General features: G+C 40.2%; 2 protein-coding genes across 4 annotated transcripts in view; both read right to left on the bottom strand.

The window, feature by feature from the left end:
• Positions 1–720: 720 nt before the first annotated feature.
• cd4-1 (CD4-1 molecule) lies at positions 721–20,783 on the bottom strand. 3 transcript variants are annotated; one of them, XM_042105981.1, is made up of 12 exons: positions 20,697–20,783; positions 10,224–10,345; positions 9,627–9,665; positions 6,912–6,979; positions 6,501–6,665; positions 6,140–6,289; positions 5,173–5,424; positions 4,604–4,981; positions 3,606–3,866; positions 2,581–2,687; positions 2,125–2,168; positions 721–1,351 (listed from the first exon to the last, which is right to left on the bottom strand). In XM_042105981.1, the coding sequence occupies exons 2-12, from the start codon at positions 10,244–10,246 to the stop codon at positions 1,318–1,320; spliced, it is 1,521 nt and encodes a 506-aa protein (XP_041961915.1). In that variant the 5' UTR covers positions 10,247–10,345; positions 20,697–20,783; the 3' UTR covers positions 721–1,317. The 3 variants fall into 3 exon arrangements, with proteins under 3 accessions (XP_041961915.1, XP_041961917.1, XP_041961916.1); XM_042105983.1 differs by having other exon boundaries at positions 2,125–2,165; XM_042105982.1 differs by lacking the exon at positions 20,697–20,783 and adding an exon at positions 13,165–13,260.
• A 448-nt stretch (positions 20,784–21,231) lies between these two features.
• Positions 21,232–25,082, bottom strand: part of cd4-2.2 (CD4-2 molecule, tandem duplicate 2) — a 34,959-nt gene continuing 31,108 nt past the window's right edge. The window contains exons 9-13 of the mRNA XM_042105979.1: positions 24,695–24,960; positions 24,204–24,342; positions 22,374–22,504; positions 22,050–22,117; positions 21,232–21,741 (exon numbers count right to left, since the gene is read on the bottom strand). Of these exons, the coding sequence (XP_041961913.1) occupies positions 21,636–21,741; positions 22,050–22,117; positions 22,374–22,504; positions 24,204–24,342; positions 24,695–24,960 (710 nt within the window). The 3' untranslated portion in view covers positions 21,232–21,635. The remainder of the gene's footprint in view (positions 21,742–22,049; positions 22,118–22,373; positions 22,505–24,203; positions 24,343–24,694; positions 24,961–25,082) is intronic.

The following is a 25,082-nucleotide window of genomic DNA, read 5'->3' as shown; positions in this document are numbered from 1 at the left end:
CTCCCTCCCTCCCTCTTTCTCCCCCCCCCCCCCCCTCTCTCCATGAGAAGCTGTGCAGCTTGAGTGGGAAATCAGTGAGACTGCAACACTTGGGTCGGGAGCCAAGTGTGACGGAGGCATGGAATAAGGGAAAACAGAGCACACCAGAACACTGATTTGTAAACAAAGTCCTGCGGGGCCATTGCAACATGGTGCACACCATGCGGCGAGGGAGGGGAGAGAGTGGAAAGTCCTGTGTTGAGAAATGAGCAATTTCCTACACAAATTGTCCAGTTGAATAAACATTTGGGATGACTAGAAGGGGGTAGAGATATTACAGTAATGCTACTTTAACGCACAAGCATAATTTGTTTGCTAGAAATGTCTGGTCTGGTTCATAATGTACCATTTTCATTGTGTGAAAATATGTCATATGTTATTCAGTGTGCAGTTTCAGTGAGTTTTCCCTCACATGTTGCTCCCTTGGGAGGGATTCATCACAGTTCACTCAGTCAAACCACCTCAAATGGCTTTGCTGCCATATGGCCATCTCCCCAGTGTTTGAGCAGACCAAAGTACTCCTGTGTGTCCACAAAAATCAACAAGCAGTCACCAGAGGATGACACAGCAATTTCACAACTCACTCTTGGATTTTGTGGGTTACAGAAAAATTGGACACAGCCAAAGCATGACACATGATATTTTACAGGTGGGTTGCTCTGACACAAAGGCTTGACCTTGTGATTTCACAGCATGACATTTCCACCATATTTTATTTTTTATTCAGTATAGCACAAATTTCTGTCCTATCCAGGACTGCATGGATTGCAAAACTCGAAACTCGAAAAGACTAACAGCTGTCTCAACATCCCTGGGTTCATTGATATTCAGCTGGCTTTTCACATATTATGTAAGCATGGGAATCATTCAGATTCAAAACAAATCTGAATTCAGAGACAAAAAGAACACTATTTTATTTGAAAGTGAAGCTTAAATAGGCACAGAGGTAAAATAAACATGTAAACTAATACAGCATTAAAAAATATGTACATATAAATATAAAAGAGTTAGCCTATGCTGTAAGTAAGTAATGGCTGTAAGAAATATATTGTCAGAAATGAGAACAGTAAAAATATTTAAAGAAAGCAATGTTTTTTTCATAGACTTTACTTCAGACTCACTGAGCTTTTGTTTCTTGTATATGGTACTTTTAAGAGTATGGGTTCTCAACAAACTCTAGCCTTCTGTCCTGTGAATCATTAATTAAATTTGTCATCATCAACAACAATGACACTGTCAGAACTTCCTTATCCAAGACGTGTCCTTTCTCTCTTCCCTTCAGGTCCTGTAGAATCCTTTTTGTGGCTTAGGGCTGTAGATAATGGAAAGGAAGAGAGATAGACAGAGATATAAACAAAGAGAAGGAGGGAGATAGAGAGAAGGAGCGAGGTAGATGGAGAGAGAGGGGAACAGACAGAGGGAGAAGGGGAGCACAGAAAAATATAATGAGTCAGAGAAGGCAAAAGAACATTATGTTCCACATTAGTTCCTCCTGTTCTCCTGTCACTCTAAAGGCACACACCATTCTGAGTCATTCAAGGTCAAAAGAGAGAATTTGTCTTTCATTACCAGCTCACAACAGAAACATAAGAGGAGCTTAAATAGCCCCAAGCGATGATGTCTATTGCAATGCAATATCTATCAAAATATGTTTCAACATTTGTGAAATAACATTTCAGTAGGAAATGATCAATTAGCTGCATTATCTTTGTGCATGTGGAACCTCAATTTAGACACCAACCCTTATCTCCAGTGTCATTAGGTAGGAGGTAGGAGTGACTGTGATATGACACAATTGTTGGCAAACCAGGCCATGACTTAAATCCAGATCAAATCAAAGATACAGAGAGAGAAATGAGATAAAAAGGATTAGTGGGGACACTAAGCCACAGGCACGTATTAGAGTGGATCTGAAGAACGGTGTGAGAAACGAGGTAGAGAGGAAGCGAGAGAGAGAGAGAGAGAGAGCATGGGTGGGGGAAAGGAAGGAGTGAAGAGTAGAGATGTAGACGGAAGTGGCGGGTGAAACGAATGTGGTTTTGTGAGGTTCAGGTGAACACAGGAAGCGCAGGCCACATTACTCACTTTTTGCAGCAGCAGAATCTGGTCTTACGCCGCTGTGTCCTCTGCTGTAAACAGAATCACACATGCTTGAGTTGCTATAGGTGATGGACCATTTACCTGTTGGTAAGGTGTTTAACCATACCATATGGTCCTCTTCTGGATTGGAAAACCAGTGTAGGCTACTCTCTAAACCCACTATGTTTTCACTTCCTCTTCCTCATTACCTCAAGTTTTGTCCTCTGAGGTAAAAACATTTGTGCCTTTACACTCTCAACACACTCATGCACATGGGCTGCTGCTGCTACTGCTACAGGCAGACAAAGCTTTCACATTTACGCTAACCATCCAGCTAAACGCTAACTATCCAGCTAACCAACCAGCTAACACATTTACACTAACGATCTAACTCACTGTCCCCTCCCCTTCCCAGTTTTTACCTCTCAATAAGCTCCATGCGTAGGTGTGTGAGGAGGTTACCTGTCGGCGCCGTTTGATCAGGGCCCTGGCAATGAAGATGAGCAGGATGACGATCAGGCCAGTGCTGGCGATGCCCACCCACAGCCACACATCCACCGGGAGCTTCTCTGCCAGGAAGAGGGGCACAGGAAAGCACCAGGGATGACGTTTAGGTTCAGTTGACCCCATCCCACCCTAACCCACCCAATATAACTAGGCCTACTCGACGTATTTCCAGAATAGCACCTAGAGGGATATATGGCACTCTGAGTGATGTGGATATGGATGTGTTTACTGGATGTGTTTATGAACTTTAAAAGCTTAAAGGATAATTCCGGTATTTAGCACTTTGAGTCTCTTTTTTTGGATGAACTAGAGTGGTGGACACTGAAATTTTGACGATGGGTCCTGTCTCGACTTTTCTGACTCGTTTTGAATCGCCTTTGACTACTTCAGAGTGGCGGCCTATGGGCATACACAAACATGTCCTTAAAACAACCCTTAATGTTCGTTTTCAAAGCTGTGCAACTCACCGAGTGGTTAGTGGTGTTCGTTGATGTTGCAAAACAAGTAGTGTAGCGAAATACAGTTTCTGTCATGTTTTTTTTGCCATTTTGTAAAATCCCAATGATTTCTGTTGGAAGACTCATTGCACGTTGATATTACTGCGCCTCCCTAAATGGAAACGGGGGCTGTTTACTTTTTGTTGTAGTCTTTCCGCGAGACCTTCTTTTACTGTCTATGCTTCAGGCTCAAAAATTGAGCGGAAGTTTATATGCGGTTGTGTCCACCACTCTAGTTCATCCAAAACAAACCAGAAAAGGGACTCAAAGTGCTAAATACCGGAATTATCCTTTAAACACACAAACAGTTTACAGTATGCCGTCTATTTTGTACGGTGCCAAACATTTGAAGAATCGTGATACTTGGACTGATAGAGTGGACTGAAGTAACAGCAGTGGGTTTTGAAGAGTGTTGATCAAGCTAAGCCACAACCGCCTCGCTTGTGTGTTCCATCTCCATGTTGTGTGTTCCATCCTCCTTACCTATCTTGAGCGACACGTCTGCAGATGTCAGCGTCTCGTTTCTCCTCCGCAGCTCACACTTCCACCTCCCACTGTGGCCCACGGACGCCTCCACGGAGAGGGTGTGGGGGTGGGGGGTCGACGCCAGAGCGGCCAGGGAGACGGCCTTCGGAGGAGTCCACTTCACTTCCAGCTCACTCTCAGGGTCCAGGCTGTATCCTAGCGTGCAGGTCAGATTCAGCTGCTGACCCTCGATGGCACGCTGGCTTGGCCTGGCAACAACTGTGAGAAAGAAAGAAAGAAAGAAAGAAAGAAAGAGAGGAAAGACAGGAAAGAAAGAAAGAAAGAAAAATGGAAAAATAGTCAATCACATTTCCACAAAGGCCCATAGATAGATAGATAGATAGATAGATAGATATGTAGATAGATAGGTAGATAGATAGATAGATAGATAGATAGTCAGAATGGAAGAATGAAAGAGAGGAGAAAAGACAGAAAGAGAGAGCACACACTATGAGTCATTTAATAGCTCCTGCCGGTTTGTGCTGGCAGTGTAAAGGCTCATTAGGCCTCATTAATGGAGCTGAAGGAGACGCACATCTGTTTTGTACTAAAGCTGCTGAAAGGACCCAGCCACGCCGGGGACCATTACACTGTATGCTGCTCTCATACAAAGCGCCCAGACAGCCATTAACGCAGACAAACGTGTGGCTCTGACACAGGAATAGAATAGGTACATACACAACATTTCTCACTCCCACTGGGTATTTGTCCTTCTCTCTTCATTTTTGTACTGAGATTAAGAAATTAGCCTTATTCAATGTGTGGCCTAAATGTACTGATCATTTGGTTGATTTGTTGATTAGCACTTCAAAGTCTCATGTAAATCTGCATGTCCATATAGGAAATGATCATAGACTGCCATTTAGTAGCCAGACATACACCCCATCTCCCCCAGTCTTCCCCCAACCACACTCCACAGACACACAGCTGACCTGACTCATCCACACAACCCTTACCCTGCAGAACCTCCACCCTCACGGTCCGCTCCAGCTTGACCTTCTGGAAGTTCAGCGCACAGGTGTAGTTACCCCTGTCCGCCACGGTCACAAGCTTCATTCTCAAAGACAGGTCGTTCCCCTTGTGTCCTTTCTCCAGGGCAGAGCCATCCATTCCTTTTGGCATGATGTCCCAGCGTGGGGTGGAGTTTAGGGAGAGGGAGGCGATCTGACCTGGCTCTTTGGAGCCCAGGGCAGCAGGGAGGAAAGTCCAGCCACCTTTCTGTAAGCCCTTTCCCAGGACCTCCCCCCACCCCACTGGGGAGGAGATGGAGCAGGGCAGACTGAGAGAGGAGGCGGTAGATGTGTAGATGGGCTCCGAGGGGGTGGGAAGGAGGTCTGGAGGTGGGTTAAGGTGTAGGAGAAGAGAGATAGGGTAGTGAGTGTGAGGAAGAGATTTCTTCACTTTGAATTCATTTTACAAGTTACCGTTTTCATGTACTGTTCCCTGTGCTGAGCAATTCAAAAACCTCATCGTGTGATCTCGAAATTCCGACTTGAAACCTCACACCATATGGTGATGGACTTACCCACAACATGAATGGTGGTTGTTGCTTTCGTGGTGGCTTCATTATATTTCACTAAACAGGTCCAAACACCCTTATCGCGCCATGACAAATTTGTAATCAGTAAACTTTGTGAGTTAGAAATTCTCCTTTGTGTATTGTCCACCGTCTCAGGAGGGATCCAGGTTATTGTTGTAGAGACATGGGATTTTTCCACATTGCAGTTCAGAGTCAGAGCCTCCCCACGGAGAACAGTTGATGGAGAAGTAAGAGTTACTAAGAGACAGAGAATGAAGAAATGCAAAGGAAGAAGAGAAAGACCGTCAGCACCAAGAGTCAAATCGAGAGTTTGCACTCTTTAAATGCAAAACCTCTTTGGACCCCAAACCAATGGATATTATGTGCAATTCAATTTGACACCACATGGTGGCAGGCTCCCTACATCTGCCACAATGTTCTAGCTGCAACAACAAGTATATGACATGAATCTCACAGTTTTACACAATGTATGCCCTATTGAAGATTCTAGGGTATGTATTGTTTGTATTGAGAATATTCCACACAGAATATTTTTTTTCAAAAGGCTTCTAAAGTATGACAAGCAAATAACATAGGCCTATGTTAACACTTTCTGTGAAAGTCATATCTATAGTGATTAATTCTTAACATTATGTAATGCACTCATCAGGAAGGATAATTGTTCATTATAATTGATATGATAATTATTATATAGAGTCTCAGGCTTGTTTGTAAGCGAGTACAACAATGATCATAATTCCCAATGATGGCATTTATCATTTATGAATGTATGCTTAAGTTATAGTCATAGTCTTCATAGAAAGTGTCACCCATTTTTACTGTAATCAAATAATACATAATATGTAAGCAAAAGAGTTATATTTAACATTCATTTTTTCAGATGTATTCAGATGTCTCACTCTTTGTTTCTCCACCTGCTTCCAGTCACCTAAATGTCTCTTAAATATCTTACCCTTGTACAGTTTGTACACAATGTTAACTGTGTTCTGCCTATTTTTCTGTTCATATCTGAAGAATCCAAATTCTAAAGCAGTAACTTTGCTGATGATGAGGGAATCATTTTGGTCAGATACAGAGATCCTGTCCTTCCAAACATTGTTTGCTGTAAAGAAACAAATAATGATCATCCTCCTCAGTTTTAAGAAAATATCAATGGTGCTCTGTAAAATTACAGTTTAACATACACATCAATCATTCACACAAAGACACACGGACACACACACACACACACACACACACACACACACACACACACACACACACACACACACACACACACACACACACACATACACATAGACTGATTGCCTTACTTGAGATTTGGCCCAAGCCGTGCTTGTTGTATACCTCAACGGTTATATTATTTTCTTTTATTCCAAAGTACCATGTCATGTAATCTCCAGCCTTTGTCTTCTCTATAGTGGGCAGTTGGATGGACCCACCCTGCTGAGCGTACACCACCACCGGCCTATCAGCCCCTGGTTGGGAGAGAGGCAGTAAGAGAATTGGGAATGGGACTCATGGAATCGTTTCATATTTACTGCTCATGTGGTACATTTATAAATGTGTCATTTATAAGCCATTTGATTAACATACATACAAAAAGGTACATTATATACATACATTAATGACAACAACACATTGTCATTCATGAAAGTTTGAAAACAGAAACCAAAAATTACATCAATATCACACCCAAAATGCCATTGTTAACAGGAACTTACATATCGGACATATTGTAGTCATCAGAAGTAGCGCTGCTACCCAAACAGCATACATTTTGTCCCCTCGTCTGAAATAGTGAAATAGTTCAGGTGAGAGACATCTTCACTTTGTTATGCAAAGACAATGTAGGAATAGAGAGAAAGAGAGAGGGGGGAAAGGAAGGGGCTTGTGGTGGGTTCAGATTTCTGTAGAGATTCAGAGACAGACAGAGAGAGAGAAAGAGAGATTCTGAGAGAGAAAGAGAGAGAGAGAGGATGATGGGGGATGGAGAGAGTGGCTTTGTGGTGGTCTCTGGCTGACAGACAGAGAGAGTTGAGGGAGGGAGGGGGCAGGAAAGCGACGATGAGGCCCTACTGCTGTGGTGGGCTGTGATTTTGAGAGCTGTAGCTTCTCATCCCTTTCTTCTTCACCTTCTCACCACCTCCACTCTCTTTCACGCCCCCTCTCTTCCTCCCCTGTTCCACGAAAGGCGGATTTCTCCACGCTTAAGACAAGAAGAAAAAAAAAACACACGCCTCATCGCCTTTGCCAACGCTTGTGGTAACTGGCACGTGAGTGTGTCTTTGTTTGTATTTGTGTATGTGTGTATGTGTGAGCGAGGAAGAGAGACATAGAAAGACAGAGTGTGTGTGGGTGTCCTGAGGTGTGTTTGATGAACATAGAAAAGAGGAGAAGACATGAAGCACAAAAGAGTACCTGAGATTCTTGAAATCCATTCAGGATATTACAGAAATGTACTGTATTGGAAAAAGTACTTATCCAGTCTGATATAAACAATATATCACTTCCACATTCATAATCGTTGTTAAGCGTAAAATGGAATATCAACATTATTACTAATGTAATTCCGCGGCTCAGCCATACTCATGTACTCTGAAGAGAGATATTGCCATCACAGTGTAAAGAGGATAAAACGCACGCACATCCAAGTCTGATCCTTGGTGCTGGACAAAAAAATGAGGATGAGAAAGAGAGGGAAAAGTCCGCAACACCAGTATATGCTCCCAGTTTATGTTTTAATTACCGTGATGTTTCGGGCCAGCTCAAGCCCTTCATCAGACGTCAGATATTGCCATCACCTCATGATAAATGTTACGGGACAGTTGTGTTGTAATGGTATATTAACGCATTACTTACATTTGTGAAGTATTTCAAGTTTGTATTTTAAATTGGTAATATAATATGGTTCAGATTTCTATTTAAGATTTTTGTGTACATACATTTTACCGTATATTTATAGTTGAAAATATTAAAAGTTCTGAATGATTTGTACTCCGACTTCTTGGGCGAAATTTTGTAGAGTGAAGAGTAGAAAATTACATCCACAGGCGCAGAGGTACAATGGCACTTAAAGTTGTATTCCAAAGCAAAGTACCACTTAATTATAATATTTGGCCTACAGTATATCTAATTTCATTACAGTTATTAGTCCTGAAACTCCCATGGAAATGAGCGTACATATTTCTAACACACGATAATGCTGATCGGCAGGTGATGATGCCGCCGGGGCGATTTTGTGATGGATTAACAAAACTAGATATTTCTACAGCAAATACTATAATATGTATATTAAAAAATACATTTATTATGTGATTGTAATTTTAGAATAGAATTAAATTAAGTCAGTTTTACATTTACAAAGAATGGTAAGCAAATATTGTATACATTTTTCTCAGATATACAGTACGTTAATATCCAATTTGAACCTGCACTCAAATAAAGGTTTACAGCTGATAATGATGAAACCATAAAACCATCAAAAATATTGAATCTATTTCTCTGATTGTAACTTATACTACCCTGTCATTCTTCTCTTCTCCGTTTCTACCCTCTCTAATGATCTCTTTTCCTATCTTTCTGTTTGAGTCCACCTCCCAATATACTACCATGCTTAAAACTCCACCTCACAAGAGATGAAAGGGTTTAAGCTCATACAGCAAATTAATATCTTATCACTGCACTTCCTTGTTTGAATAACATATTGCCATTTTAAGCCAATTAGATTATCTTTTCATCATTGAGCTACTGTAAGCCATCACATTAGAAATGTATGATTAGAAGAACTTCAGTGGCTATGTGATGTGTGCTTTGGGAACATGAAAGAGGAATGAGAAAATGACAGAGAAACAGTACAGAGGAAGAGCAAAGAAACACTAGAGAGAGAGTGAGAGAGAGAGAGAGAGAGAGAGAGAGAGAAAGAGATCACACCTGAGGAGCTAACCCAGAAAAACAGATGATGAAGTCTGTGGTCAGGGCGGAGGTTAAACAGTAAACACAGATCGAGCGAGCGAGCGAGAGAGTGAGATAACATACGGGAGGAAGAGAGAAAAGAGGAGGGAGAGAGAAAGAGGGGTACAGAACCAGAGTACAACAAAGAGAGGGGGAAGGGAGGTTGGAGCTGATGAAAGAGGCTGAAAATGATTGGGAATGTATGACTTCAGTTCATGGAACAGTTTTGACTGAATCATTGGATTGAATGTAAAAATGTCCAGAGAATTGTGTAATAACATACATATTTCACACCAACACTTTCTTGAAAACATAATTTTGAATATGAACATGTAAAAGTCTGTCTGGTGATTCTAACAAGTGAGTGGCACAGCTGATCAGCAGGGAGGGCCGATCTACTGCGGCCCTCGATCCATTCCTATTCCATGTAGTCTGGGTGGATGTGTGGGCCTACGGTTGGGTCAGGTCACAGATGGTATACTTACATGGAGGTGCTTCTGCTCCCAAAGATGTGAATCTCCGTCCTGAGGGGAGAAATGCCCAAAATCGTCATGGTGTGTTACACACTCTCTCAAAATAGGACGCGAAGCGAATTATATTTACGGTGTGTACAGTATATTAAACCAACATTACCCAACAATGTATTAAGTTTAAAGACTTACACATAGATTTTAGAATTATTATTATGTATGGCTATTTTATAGAGGCGAGAAAGACACACGTCTAAAAGTTGGTTCCATTTTAATGATAAAGGTTAGTTATGTGCCTATATACATGCGCTTACACACTGATGTGTAAAGCCACATTTGCAGAATCAGATTTTTAAAATCAAAAGTGGCATTTCATGGGACACGGTTTACCGTTCTTTGTCAGAGAGGAATGCATATACCACCAAACATAATACCTGTACTGCACAAATATAGCTGAATAGAAGACAAACAAAACGATACTCAAAAAGCACTGAAGGATAACTGACACATACAGCATACGTTTCAATATAACAGTTTAAGTTTAACATACCAAAATATATCACAGTAAACTTGATATGTTAGAAGATGTGGTTGGTTTTTAACTGTACTCACAGTATGTTTGAGGGCCAGGACATCGGCCTCTGACACAGATGAAATCTTGGCGGATGTGTTCAATTGCAGGAAAGCAGATGCTTATTTGTATGGCGTTGACTGCCCCCTCACCCCTGATTGGTCTAAAAACAATGAGGAAATGAATTGAGATTGGTTTACAGTGTGACGATTAATAAATTAGTGGACTAAGCAAAAATTTCAGAGATTCCGATTGGCTGCAAAGATGCTTAATTATTTCGTTAAAACCTCTCATGATGACTGCGATCGATTGCTAGAAATGTTGCGCTCACATTCATGCGAGAAACAATGTATTGTGTATTTTTTATTTTTTTTTGTATTGTGTAGGTTTAAACCAAAGAAAAAATATCCCCTTCCATTTTAATTGTAAACGTTATTTGTAGCACTTTAAGTGCAACTTTATGTTTCAGCGGCCTTTTCATTTCAATAAACATTGGGATTATGAGCCTCTAGGCAGCAAGTTAAATTTGATTAAAAATGATTTTTATCTTGCTATTATCCATTACGTACTGCTTTTCGCATTGGTTTTCATATTCATAACTGATGACCTCAAGATTTTTCTTGGTCGCTGTATCAGATTTAATTATATGCTTCCAAGTAGATACTTTCATTATTCTACAGCTTTTTATTTATTGTTTTTATGTATTATTATTTGTTTTATCTTTATTTATTATTGTTTTGTTTTCTTGTTCGGCTTCTGATGTAACACTTTGTCAATCTTCAGCCAACCTTACAAGCTCAACTCTTATTCTTACATAATGAATTACTCAGTACAAATAACTTTTTATGTCATTACAAAATCCAATTAGGTGTTCGGAGCATTGGTTATCTTCTTTTAAATAGATGTAGTCTACATCATAAAAAATGGGTGAGAAGTACCTTGCATAAAACCCTGGAAAGTACCGGTACATGATAAAAAGGTCCTCGGTATATGACTGCATCAAATAGAAAGTCCAAAACATGAATTGATGGTGCAACCCTTGCGTGCTCTGTAAACACAAACCTCATGGTTCAGTTTCTGCATTTGTGACCTGGGGGCCACCCTTGAAATAGGCTATTATGGAGGCATTAATGTGACCACTCACATTTCTACCTGCTTTCACGGCTCACACGATGGTTTATCACTCTCTTCCAGAGAAAAAGGGATGGCCAATGTCCAGAACTACAGCAGACTATCTTTTCTGTTCAAGCTTCAGTTAAAACCATATTTCAGGCTGCATTGGTAGACCTTAGAGGATATTCACCTCTTCATTCAGCTCTTTTACAGTTACAACACAACATGGCAACACTGCGCTCAGGTTCCATGTTTCGCCGATATCACCACTGTTTCCTAACAGGCTATATTTATTTTAATAGTGAAGTAGTTGTCACAGTCCAAATAACAACTAATTTAAACAAAATAATGTCTTAAATGATGGGAATTGGGACCTAGTAGACGTATTATTGGAACAGCATTTCAATATCGTCTGTGTATATAGTAGCCAGTAGCCAGAAAAGAAGTTGTGCAGGTTCAATTCCTGGCAGCGACTGTTGTGTGCCATCGAGCAATGCACTTTACCTTGAGTTGCTCTGAGGACAATGGCCCTTGCAATAATTTATATATGTAAGTCGCTTTGGATAAAAAAGTGTCAGCCAAATGAATAAATAAAAAACAAATAGTTCAATGATGAGATGTTTATGGAACAGCATTTCAATATTAAGTCAAAAAGGTAGTTCCACCGTGCTTCTGAATTCTCTTCTGGTGCTTCACGGGAGAGGACTGATCCTTATGAACCTTCTCCCTCTCAGCATTTCAATATTGTCTGTGTATAAAGTAAACTGTGATTGATGCAATTGATTGTGTTCCTTAATGTGGTCACAAAGAGTGGCCTACACCAGTAGACAAACCCAATCCCAGGTGTCCTGATTGGGAAGGATGACTGCGGGGCAAAGCCAATAACTTTGACAAAGACACACGTCGAAACTCTTTGGATGCGTGGTTTTTAATATCATTTGGTAGAAATCAAAAGAATATATTTTTTAATATATTCAATGCACCCCACCCCACAGAAATCCCTGTTTTTGTTGCCCCTGCACCTAAAGGAACTCGAAAATGTCTGAAAGCTGTAATAGTTTTCATACAGGAGTGAATGATTTGAGATATTTGGAGTGCTCAAGCCGAAAGCACCCACAGAGTAAGCACTGGAGTTTAACTTGCACAAAAGATACTGACAGTATGAAATCAGACATGTTCTTATAGCAACTGATAGTATGAAATCTAAGAGTCCTAATTTAAATGATGCAAAGTGCAAAGTCAGTCTATGAGCAAAGTTCTCTAACAGCATCATGTGACGTGAGAAAGCTTTTAGCTGACACACTGCTGTTTTTGCCAAATGGTATTAAATTTGCAAAGAGATTTTTGGTTTGGTTTAGTTTGGTTTGGTTTGATTGGGGGGGCAGACTGGTTAGCACTTCGGACCTGTAACCGGAGGGTTGCCGGTTCGAACCCCGACCAGTAGGCACGGCTGAAGTGCCCTTGAGCAAGGCACCTAACCCCTCACTGCTCCCCGAGCGCCGCTATTGATGCAGGCAGCTCACTGCGCCGGGATTAGTGTGTGCTTCACCTCACTGTGTGTACACTGTGTGCTGTGTCTGTTTCACTAATTCACGGATTGCGATGAATGCAGAGACCAAATTTCCCTCACGGGATCAAAAGAGTATATATACTTATATATATATACTTAGATTTTGTGTATTTATTAAGCAAGCTTTAGTTAGACTTTAGAAGCTTTAGTTAGACGTTAGACTTAAAATACTTAACACATGTAGCTGCAGAACTTGTCAAAGAAGCAAAACTCCATTTATGTGGTTAATAAAAATCATTTTGATGAAATGCGATTAATACATGGCACTTTAAACAAAGGCGAAAATTATTTTTCCCCACCTGGCCGAATATCTTCACAGTTACTAAAATGTAAATCAGGTAAACAATATCCTTTTGTTGGAGTACCAGAGAAATGTCTCTGCCTTTGATTCCCGGCGGAGTGCAGGACTTTATTTCAGATTGTGGAGGACAGATGCAGCTCTCGTGTCCAACTATGTCTGTCTAGTGTCAAATCTCTAATTGAAGAAGTGAAACACTGAACTGAAACACTCAGCTGACCGGGGGGTATTTTCATAAGGTTCTGTTAAATTCTGACCATCATCTGTAAGTCAAGAAACAAGCAGAAGAGATATTGTAGGTTTCACATCTGACCTGTGTTGACATCTCCTGCAAAAGGGCATTGGCAGTTTGTGTAGCTTATTGATATGATCCCTCTCCTCCTCACTGAACAATATGTGATCAATTTGAATATGTCACAAATTCTTATAGATAGATAGATAGATAGATAGATAGATGGATAGATACTTTATTGATCCCCAAGGGAAATTCAAGATTAAGTACAGTTCTTTTATACTGTATATAGTTGTAGGATTTTCAAAAAGCGTTTAAATACGTACGTTCACCTTCTATCTAACAAATTAGTTCTCTTTACAGAGCCACAGTTGGTATGTGCACAGTTTGTATGTGTATACTGTGTGTCAGACCACGTTGTAGCACAACAGAGCTCAGCTCAGCACACAGGTGGAGATGTGTGCCTGAGCCTCTGGCGTGAAGCGGGACAAACAGGGTGGTTTACTGCACCCAACCACATGAAGGACCAAACAAACATGTCGCCTGCCTCACATCTGTCTCTCTGAGGTTTACCCTGTGCATTGTCGACCTTCCTGCCTCACACGCTCCTCACTGAACACTGTGCTAAACGACGCAGGGTTAAGTCTTCATTCTAGTCAAACTGGGTTCAAAATGTCTGGCTCAGAAACTCACATAGAGATAGAGGTTGAAGCCCTGTAGTGATGGAATATCTGGTCGACTACTTGCAGCTGTTTGGCTTTCTGTGATCTACCCTGACTGTGTTTTGGAAAATCAGAGGTGTTCTACCGAATCTCTCTCAGTGGAGCAAAAATGGCTCGAAGCAGGTCTCTGTTTCGCTCGGGCTTTCCGATGGGAAATACCTTTGGTTGAGGGATCCCGGGTTAGTCACAAAGAGGTAACCCATATCAGCCTCCTGTCTGAAAGAGTGACAAATTGTTGGGGTGCATCGAGAGAGAGGAGTTACAGAAAAAGAGTGGGAGATGTCCCCCACATGCTTTCAATTCGTCTATCCCCTAGCATGTGTCATTTCCCTGTTGAGCCATGCTAACACACACTAACTAAATACGTCCCCGGAGCTGTGTACTGTAAGTGCTGCTGTTTTCTCCTTCAAACATGGAACGCACACACACACACACACACACACGCACGCACACACACATATTTATACACACACACACACACACACAGTTCACTTGTAAATATTTGTCAGTGCATACAGAAATGTATGTACACATGAGATTAGAAATGGAAACCTTGGTTACATACCAAACTTCTTTCTACACTAGCTTGTGCTCTGTGAAAAGAGAGACTTCTGTTGACCACGGACTTTAGAGAGGATCAGCACTGGACCAGAGTTCTGCCCAGTCTGTCACGTACCTACATCAGTCTCTGCAGAAACCTTGGCCATCTTGTATTGTCTGTTGTTCTGTCCTGTTGTCCACTGTTGCTTGCCAGGCTTCTGTACTGTATTATTGTCTTTTATATCTTTTATATCTTTTGTCTTCAAGATACATTTCCCTTTGGGACAATAAAGTTTACTGTACTGAACTGTACTGAACTCGGCCCATTGTTTGAAGCCTAAATGCCCTCAGACTGATAAAACATATATGTGAATGGAGTCATCAGTCATGCACTGCGAAAATACATGCTTTGTTTCTTTTCCCAACAAGCAGAGACAAAACACTAAACTAGAATTTGAATATAAGACAGCGCTATAACTACTGATGTATTTTATATATCTTGGAGGTAGCAACTTGACTCTTCATCAGATAGACAGCACTGTACAAGATCTCGCTAATTAAACAAAACAGCATATCTTCTCAATTTCATCTTATCACTGTGATCAATATGCCATGTTTCAATATTTGTATGGAGATTGGATTTGACACAGATGATCGATTATAAATGTATAATTTTGCTAAGGTGACACTTCTAAGCTGAGCCTCAGCCTATACTCTATTTTTGGTATTTCCTGGTAAATTACCAGTTTTAATCACACATGTAATAAATTCCATTTGATGAAAACAGATCTCCATTTGAGCTAGCATACCCAGTAACAGTCGAAGGTTTTGGGAAGTGCAATGGTAAAATGTAAACGAACATGCAGGATGTAGCTGTGCAGTTGTAATTAAATGTGTTCTTGTACTAACTGAATACAAATTAAAATACCCTTCAATGTATAAGGTGAACATATTTTTGATGGAAGTTGTAGATACTTTCTATTCTATCTATGTAGGCCACACTTTATTTTTATTGCATAGTGAGTGCGTAACTGTGTCATGTTACGCCACTGTGAATGGAGTAGAAGTATATGGTAAAAGACTCTAAAAAGGTAGCTAAATGTCAATGGAAAGTAAACACACATATGACAATATGACATTTGTTTTGATGACCGTGAAAAAAAGGAAGATGTTTTGAAGGACTATTCTGTAAAAGGGGAAATTTTCCCCTTAGACGTGGCCTTCTTTGGAAATGATTGTGACTGCATACTACCTCACTATCTGCTTTCTTTTACAGTATATGCAGACACTTACGCCACATACACCCCATTCATACACACACACACACACACACACACACGCATGCATAGATACACACACACACACACTGATAATGACATTACATCTTTGTAAAGCAAAACTCTTTTTAAAGCTTTGTGTGTGTGAGTGTGAGTGTGAGTGTGTGTGTGTGTGTGTGTGTGTGTGTGTGTGTGTGTGTGTGTGTGTGTGTGTGTGTGTGTGTGTGTGTGTGTTTGTGAAAGAGAGAGAAGGGGGTGCATGTGTGTATTTATGTATGCTACTTTATGTTGAAATAGGTTTCTTGTCAATGTCTATGATGATGTGAAACTGGTGGATACAAGGTGGAAACATAGAGGGAGTCGCGCAAATGTCAGCAAATGCCTCAGTTTCTACCTCTGTGGAAAAAATACAGACAAAAATACAGAGAAAAAGATTACGATGCAGCACCATGGTGAAGTCACTAGAGAGACACCAGAGAGCGAAATATCCTACTTAAGACCTTTCATACAGAGAGAGAGAGAGAGAGAGAGAGAGAGAGAGAGAGAGAGAGAGAGACTGACTGTATGAAGGAGATAGAGGAAAGAGAAACTGACTTGCAAGACTAAACATTGCCACAGGAGACTACCAGAACATGGCTGAATTGACCTAAAAATGTAACCATTATTAAGTGAGACAAAATTGGAGATGAAAGACAATGAAAAGAACAGAAAGAAATGTGAGGGAATACGTATGAGTCAGAAGATGGTGGAAGGTGTGGGAGATTGAGAAAGTTGCACAGGTATCTGTTTCTGTCTGAAAAAGGGAATCCTTGTCTTTCATTCTGAAAAGGACACATTCATCTTTACTCAGTGGGTGAGGTTTCTGACTACACCTCATATGAGCTAAATGTAGCGGAGACACCAAGGAGTTGTCCCCCAGACAGCTCTTAGCATCCACCACTGGTACTGGTTAAGCCCTAACAAGACACAGCTTCTCAGGTCTCATACATGTACATGTATTCATTGAGCAGACGCCTCCATCCAAAGTAATTATGTCAGTTATATTACAAGGGCCATTGTCCCCGGAGCAACTTGGGGTTGAGTGCCTTGCTCAAGGGCACAATGGTGGAAGCCAAGAATATTGTACCCACAACTTTTCAGGCGTGCTTTTTAATGTGAGCTCAGCTCCTTAATCACTACGTTACCTTCATCCATCATACATAGATGAAACATAGTCCTAGAGTTAAAGAAAACTGCAGTGAAAATCTTTATTGTCCAGGACTAGGATAAGTCTATGTTTGGGCCAAAAGCCTGTTAGAGAAGTGGCTATAATATTGGCAGGTGACAAAGATGTAAGGAGATTAATGTCAGTAGTACAGCATATTGTGCATGAGAAATATGAGAGATGCATTAAAGTGTATGTACTGCATGCGCTTTCAGTTCGTTAAGACAGAGGAATCTGTCTACAGGGAAGACAAGTACAGGCATCATAACGGACCCTTTGTTGGTAGAGCAGAAGGGCTCTACGTGGCCGAACAGGTTCCCTGAGAGCCAAAATGTGACACCCAAAATATCACATCCTCAGAGGGTTCTAAGCAGAACCAACAACAACAAAATGTTCTGCATTTGCCTTTAGCATGTACTGCAGATCCTCTCACTGAATTGACATGAATTGAAATGACATAGAAGCTGAAGCCATAAAGGATCAACACTGGCTTCTCTTTTCTGTAGAACACTTGATCTGCAGTGGTGATTCTAGAAACATTTTGATAGGGGGACCGGGCTGGGGCACAGACTCAGAGAGGGGTGGCACATAAACATAACATGTGGAAGGTAAAATACATATCAAAGCCTCAATACTAAATGATGTGTTATTAATAACCAAGCAGTTTATTTTATGTAAAGAAGAATTGAAAATAAGCTATTTAACATGATGAAATGTTGAAAACAAAGTATTTTCAAGTAAAGCAGTAGCCAATTTGAATGAAGTTTTTCACCATATATAGGCTAGATGTACATGGACAGAACAACTTGCAATGGCAGAAATTGGTTCTTGAGCCCAGACACAGCATCGCAATTACATACTTATAAATATAGACTAAACCATTTTGTCAACGTCAAATCAATGTAAAACACTTGTTTTGGCTAAGAAAATAATTCTACTTTTTTTGCGGTCCTGCCCAACTATCACATTTCTGGTGGCGTGGCACTTGGGGTGGCCAGCTAAATTCTGGGGTCGACCTGTGCCACCCTGTGCCCCTCATCTGGCCCTGCACCTATTGATCTATAATCTTAACCAAGTGTTACCAGAACTTGTTACCAGTTCCTGATTCAATCATATAAAAACATGGAGGTTAATGATTTTATTACCAAAAGATAGAGCACAAGTAGTGACGAGAGATCAAATACGCACCACCAAACACTGTATGTGCCCAACCCATGATCCAGGGGCATAAATAATCCCTGAGATAATGTTTGCAATCTACAGTATGTGAGGTCAGGTGGACTATATGTATTTCCTACAGTTAATCTAAGTGAAGTTTCATAGACGTCTGTCATTGTGTCACAGCATTTAACAGGTTACATATTCTGTGAGACGCACAGATGATACTGAATGCCGTATTAAGCCGGGCCCGCTCACTGTGCGTCTCGTGTCTTTTTCATTATTTAGTATTTATTTGAACAGATTTCTCACCTTCAACTGTATTTTTGGGTTGTCTTTGAAAAGCACATTTTGCATGACCAAAAGATTAGTGATCTGAGACAGCTGACAACAATGTCTTTTGCTTAAGAAAAAACACCACTGAACTGCCTTAGCTCATACCTATTTCTTATCTATTTAAACATACTGAGCCTTATTGTGCAAGCTACCTCATGCAAAGTAAGTCTTTATTTTCATATTTGGCATAAGTCTGTCTTCACTTAATCATTTATAACACCAGGTACAGCCGTATATACATCTTTATGTAAACAAGCGTAACAAAATGATATTCCATTGTATATAATTTTATACACCGTACTGCATTTCCATAATGACGTCATATGGATTATTGTTTGAATAAAATTACTCATAACTGGTCAACTATGTGGTAAATCAGTGTATGAGCAGATGGTAGGCAATTAAACATGTCTGACAACTAGATTTGTATATACAGTTTCCATTAATATTATTATCAGTTTTGTGTCCAAATGAAGCTTTAATGAACATAAACAGGGGGGTTCAGATTTCCCATGTTCAGGCCATGAGTGAGCGAACACATTAGAGTGTGTATCATATGGGAAACCTGAAATTTCCTGTGTATTTTCTTTTAGTATTCATTCAGTATTAGTACACTGTGCCGTGTGATTGACCCTCTATAAGGCTAAGGCACTTATGAGCATAGTCTGAGTGTAATCCAAGTTTAATACAGCATTTTGTATTTCATTTGATGGTACTGTTTTTTACTTATAGCTCTTTTGTGGAAACATTAGTCTGTCAATTGATGAAGTGTAATGGTAATAATGGCACCATTTTATGTAACTATTCATAGCAAGTGCTGCGACCAATGGGCTTCTTCGCTTAGTGAGGCGAAGATAACCTTTGGTTACTATCTCTTGTACTTAAAGTTAATCAAGACTGAATTTGATATTGTAATAACTTAATTTTCTTGTCTCCATTCCTTGTTCAAGATACTTCAGTGAATATTTCTGTCCTCATTCCTCCTGTCTACTTATTGAAGATGAAAAGTGTTCATCCTATTTTCCAAATCTGTGCTTGATTGTACATTATTGGTGTATTAACTTAAATTAATATGTGTCTCACATGTGAATAGTTCAAGGAAAATAGTTTATCAAAAAAGCAGCGGTTTTGGCCCCAGATTGAGTTACATGTCGCCGAATCCCTTGTTGCTCATTCAAAAACTGATAAAGACGTGTTGTATGAAAGCAATTGGAATGGAAGATAATAGAGAAAATTACACACCAGAATTGCAGAAAATCTATTAACTCTTTTATGTTCAGATCATATAAGTCTTTGGTAAAGGAAAGGTCAAATTCGTCAAAATGTGTAACACTTGAGTTTTAGCAGAGACCTCCATAAAGCCATAATAACAATGTCACCGGTCCATCTGTTTCACACAAGCAGCAATGTCAGAAAACAGGTAAATGTTTGTTATTGCAAACATTGACTTACATGTTATGCAAATGTGTCTATATGTATCCACTGTTTGTTGTACTGTATACTGTAACAGTCTGTTGGGAAGTTGTTTTACAATGTAAGGCCTCAACCTACGAAGCACGCTTTCATGGTCATAGCACCAAATGACCAAAACACTGATTAATATTATTGTAAACAACAGCAAAAAGTAATACACAGAGAAAGAGAGAGTGTGTGTGAGACAGAGAGAAACTCATAAGAGGACGCCAGTCTCACTGAATTATTGCTAAAGTACATCAATCCAAAATACAGTCTCTCAGAGGACATTTTAGACGAGTAAAGCAATGGCATAACACACTCAAGGAGCTATCGCACACTCAGTCACAGAAAAATGACAAGACTAATGACACTGAGGATAGCATTTTGGGTGATATGACATATCTTACATTACTGATAGGAATCAATGGCATGCTATATCTCAAATGATTTGCTGTTATTACCCCTTACCTCACCACTCCACTCTAGTCAGGTTGTCAGCCAACTGAAGTTACCAAACTAGTTTTAAATATTTCCTAATATGGTTCATTACACAGGCATCTCTTTAATATTTAGTAAAATGATTATAATATTGTTGTTATGAGAACTTACTTATATGTAGATAGAGTCCCGTCAGTGCAGCAGAAACTGAGTCAAGTCGTCCACCGACAAAATAGTTTGACACTGACAGGAAGCACACTGAACTGGTTGACAGACTCTCTCTTTCTCTCTCTTCCCCCCTCAATGTAACTCCATCTGTGTGTGGTGGGTAGCCTGGAAGCTACTAGTCTGCATCAGGAGGTCTTACTGACACATAAATCTTGCATATGTGTTGTGTATGCAGGCATATCATTAAGAATCTTCTAGCAGCAAATGCAGAGAATGAATTGTCTTATCTGAGACTAACATGTCAAAATTGTGATAAGAATTGTCAGGTGTGCAGCTGATGCACACATCTGCATTCTCTCTTCTTTAATGTGTGTGCGCACGCGCATGTGAATATGCATTTGTGTTTCTAGTGTTTTATACTACCAGTAGGCTATGAGACCACCTGTGTGCAGTCTCTGCACCAATTTATTGAGCAGTGAGCATATGCACTCATTGATATTGGATACACAGAAAACTGACTTCAAAATTTTAGCAAATGTATAATTTTTCAAAGTTTAATAGTTCAAAAATATACAACATATTTGATTGTAATTTGACATTCAAAATCGTCCATATTTCTAATACAACATTTCTCTACTGCATAAACATGTCAAAATATTATATTTCCTTTATTTATAGATGACAGAGACAATATTGGTAATAGTAAATACAAAATCATGGCAGTTACAAGCATTCAAGCTTTTAGTAATATTAAATGTGATAAATGATATGCTGCATTGGCTTCTCTCAGTCCCTCATACTCACTCACTCACTCACACACACACACACACACACGCACGCACGCACGCACACGCACACACACACACACACACACACACACACACACACACACACGTGATATGTGATGATAATTTCTTCATTTCTTCCTTTCCTTTTGCTCCATCAAATGTGTGCTCTTCCTCTGTAACCGCCATTCATTTGAATGTTTTCAGGGCGCTGTTGTCGTGGGACCCGCACTGGTCTGTCTAGGTTTACTGCTCGAGGTGGTCTGTCAGAATTTAACAACAGCACCAATGATGGCAACCTGACAACTCAATGCCATATCAAGCCTGGGCTATATACACTATATTTACTGAATTGGACAAGAAGGTTTATATAGGGATTACAGTCACATAGTTTTGATTAAACTATTTGTTTAAAGGAAATTTAAACCAGAAATATAATTGTGTTTAATTCTTCTTCATGTATTTATACTTGTACATTAAGATAATCTTTTAGGCTGATTTAGATTTTTTTACAATTTAAAAAAAAAATCTTAAATTTATACGGTATGAGAATCCATGGTCGGTAGCCTACCGGTTGCACTGGCAGTAATCATTAGCTGTCAAAGGTTTTCTGACTGACCTCAGCTTCCTCATTCTCATCTGTGGGTCAAACAAGATAAGACAAGACAAAGTCAAACAAGACAAGATTATTGTTTTACACCTTCATCCTTTGGTTTGTTGATCAAAACATCTGTTGTTGGGTAGGTAGATAGATAGATAGATAGATAGATAAATAGATAGATAGATAGATAGATAGATAGATAGATAGATAGATAGATAGATAGATAGATTATTCATCCCAAAGGAATTTTTGGAGCACAAGATACCTCCCCTCCACCCCACCTTCTCCTCTCACCTTCCTCCTTTTGTTGCTCCGGTGGACGAGAGCCACAGCGACTACGAGCGCAATGAGGACCACACTCCCTACTGCCACTCCCACCCAGATCCACATGTTCAGGCCAAACCAAGTGGGAGGATTAGGGGTTCCTACAGGAAAACAAATTCACAGAGCCCCGTCAATGATGAGCTGATAATGCTTTATTTGCAAAAATGGACTGTTCGTCAGTTTTTAAGTTTTTAACAAACTTTAAGGTATACTTTCTTCAGTCACACTTTACTTTAGGTTATTACATAAGAGTGACATGACACTGTCATAACCTTAACACTAACCCTAACTTGTCATTACAAAAACCGAATGACACTTGACAGAAGCATTATGTCATAAACGTCTATGACTTATATAATTATTATGACATGTTCATGACAGTGTCATGTCCAGGCTTGGAATTTCACCATTTTAGGGGCAAGGCCACTTGGCCTTCAGTTGGGCATATTTGGTGGGGGGCACAAAGGCCACATGTCAGGGCACAAAGGCCAAAGTTAACTATACAGTAGTAGGCTCTAAAAATGATCAAAATTGTATTTAGCCTATTTACAGCAGTAGACCTGCATCACTGTATGAAACATTACAAAAACATGAAACATGACATATTACATAGAACTGTAAATCATCTGATTATCTAATATTTACAGATATCTAGGCTATATTTAACATTTACTTTATATTTGGCCTGTTATGAATGATCAAATAGCCTAGATGCATGCTTAGCATTTTGTGATCATTAAGGCTACTTTAACAAAAACTCTTAGTCAGCTGTATATCCTCTGATTTTAATATTTACCGACATCTAGGCGATATTTGTAACATTTACATTTTGTATTTGGCCTGTTATGAAGTCGAAAAATTTAAACACATAGTGAAACTTAAAGCCCAAATTTGGAGACATGCATGTCGAAATTTGCTGCAAATTCAAAACCGTATTACTCTGGAACGGCTAACTGTACAAGGGACTGCTTTAAACCTTCGTGTTTGGTAAGGTCTGCTGTTTATTTTGATATATGGTTTGCCATGTTTTGAACGAAGGGTTCGTGAAGTATTCCACCAAGATGAATGGGTAGGGAGATACGCGCAGAACCTAGAATTTATGATTCAATTTAATCATAGTATTTATTTGTCTCGCGAACCGTTCACCAAATGGCTAACATCATTTACAAGCTGAGAAAAAACTCTTTCATGTGATGTGATACTTGTGATGTCTGTATGATGAGTAGGCTACTTCGCAAGTACTGTAGTTCAACTGAGAAGAATGAGTGAATCTGGACGCACTTTCTTTCTTGCCGTGCGCTGTCACTTTCTCCACTGCATAAAAGACTACATTAATTTGCGCTGTGAATGCTAAGATTATTTTGTCAGGCCATAGGCTAATAAAATCAATATTAGTCGGACGCAAACCAGAATATTGAAAGAAGGGGGCACCAAGGCCACAGTGGCCTGTAAACCTCTGATTTTCAAAGGGGCATCACGGCCAACGCAAGGGGCAACGACGGCCATGGCCGTCATGGCCGCCGTGAAATTCCTACCCTGGTCATGTCACTCTTATGTAGATGATAAAGCCGCACTCTCAAGCTCTTTCTCATTGCTTATTTATTTAGACCATGTCCATACAGATGCGTTTCGGCCTAAGTGCCTAAGCCATCACACACACACACACACACACACACATATACACATATACACACACACACACACATACACACATACACACACACACACACACTGATAATGACATTACAGTCATTATAACAGACATTATAAGATCAGCATGGCTAGAGTGTTGGTGCACACCTATGCTTGACCTCCCAGAGCCACCGCCACCTCCACCTCCACCACCTCCTGTCACTTCAAGAGTCACGGTTGTGGTAAGAGCTCCTCTGTCTTTAAACTCAACAGAGCACCGATACTGGCCTGATTGGGAAGGCTGGACCTGTGAGGAGAGTTAACGTGAGCGCATGAATGGAGGAGTAGAGGTCACTGTGAGTCATTGAGAACATGAGAACATGTCAGGTTCAGGACAAGATGAGTCCAAACTTATTCTTGCACAGTTTTATTCTCTCCTTTTCTTGTGTTTTATTTGCTCCTACTTGGCTCAGCGTTTTTGCCCTTAGGTCTTCAGCAACCTGATAAAGCCAAGTATGAACACATAAAAGAAGAGAAAAGTAGAAAACAAAAGTGTGCACTCTTTTTCCAAGAACAGCATGAATAGTGGAGGCATATAGACAAGAGGCAAAGGTGGACTAGTGGAGACCAAAATAACGGTAACACCATGATGAGCTCACTTTGACCAGCCTGATACCAAAATCGGTGAGTCTCTCCTTAGAGATGGTCACTTTGGCTGCATCTATGTCACTAGTATTCCAGCGGAGCTCTTCAGCATTACTGGTGTCTAGCGAGGGCAGTCGGGGGGCATCAGCAGCAGCAGGGGATAACTGTTTCCACCCTCCTCCAACCACACGCAGAGGTCCCAAGTTAGATTTGGAGAGAGCGCAGGGCAGGACAGCATCTTTCCCCTGTTTGACAGTCACATTGCTGTGCTCCTTCAGACCTGGGAGGGAAGACAATGTGGATCTCACACTCATCAGCATTGGGCCCAGTATAACGGTTACACTAATTCCAATCACACCCAACTGTTAACAGATGTTAGTGTTGTTTGTTAACCTGTAGAAT

Source organism: Alosa sapidissima, chromosome 10 (assembly GCF_018492685.1).
Source record: "Alosa sapidissima isolate fAloSap1 chromosome 10, fAloSap1.pri, whole genome shotgun sequence".
Lineage (NCBI taxonomy): Eukaryota > Metazoa > Chordata > Actinopteri > Clupeiformes > Clupeidae > Alosa > Alosa sapidissima.
Note: the sequence above shows the minus strand (reverse complement) of the source record. Positions and strands in the feature narration are given on the sequence as shown.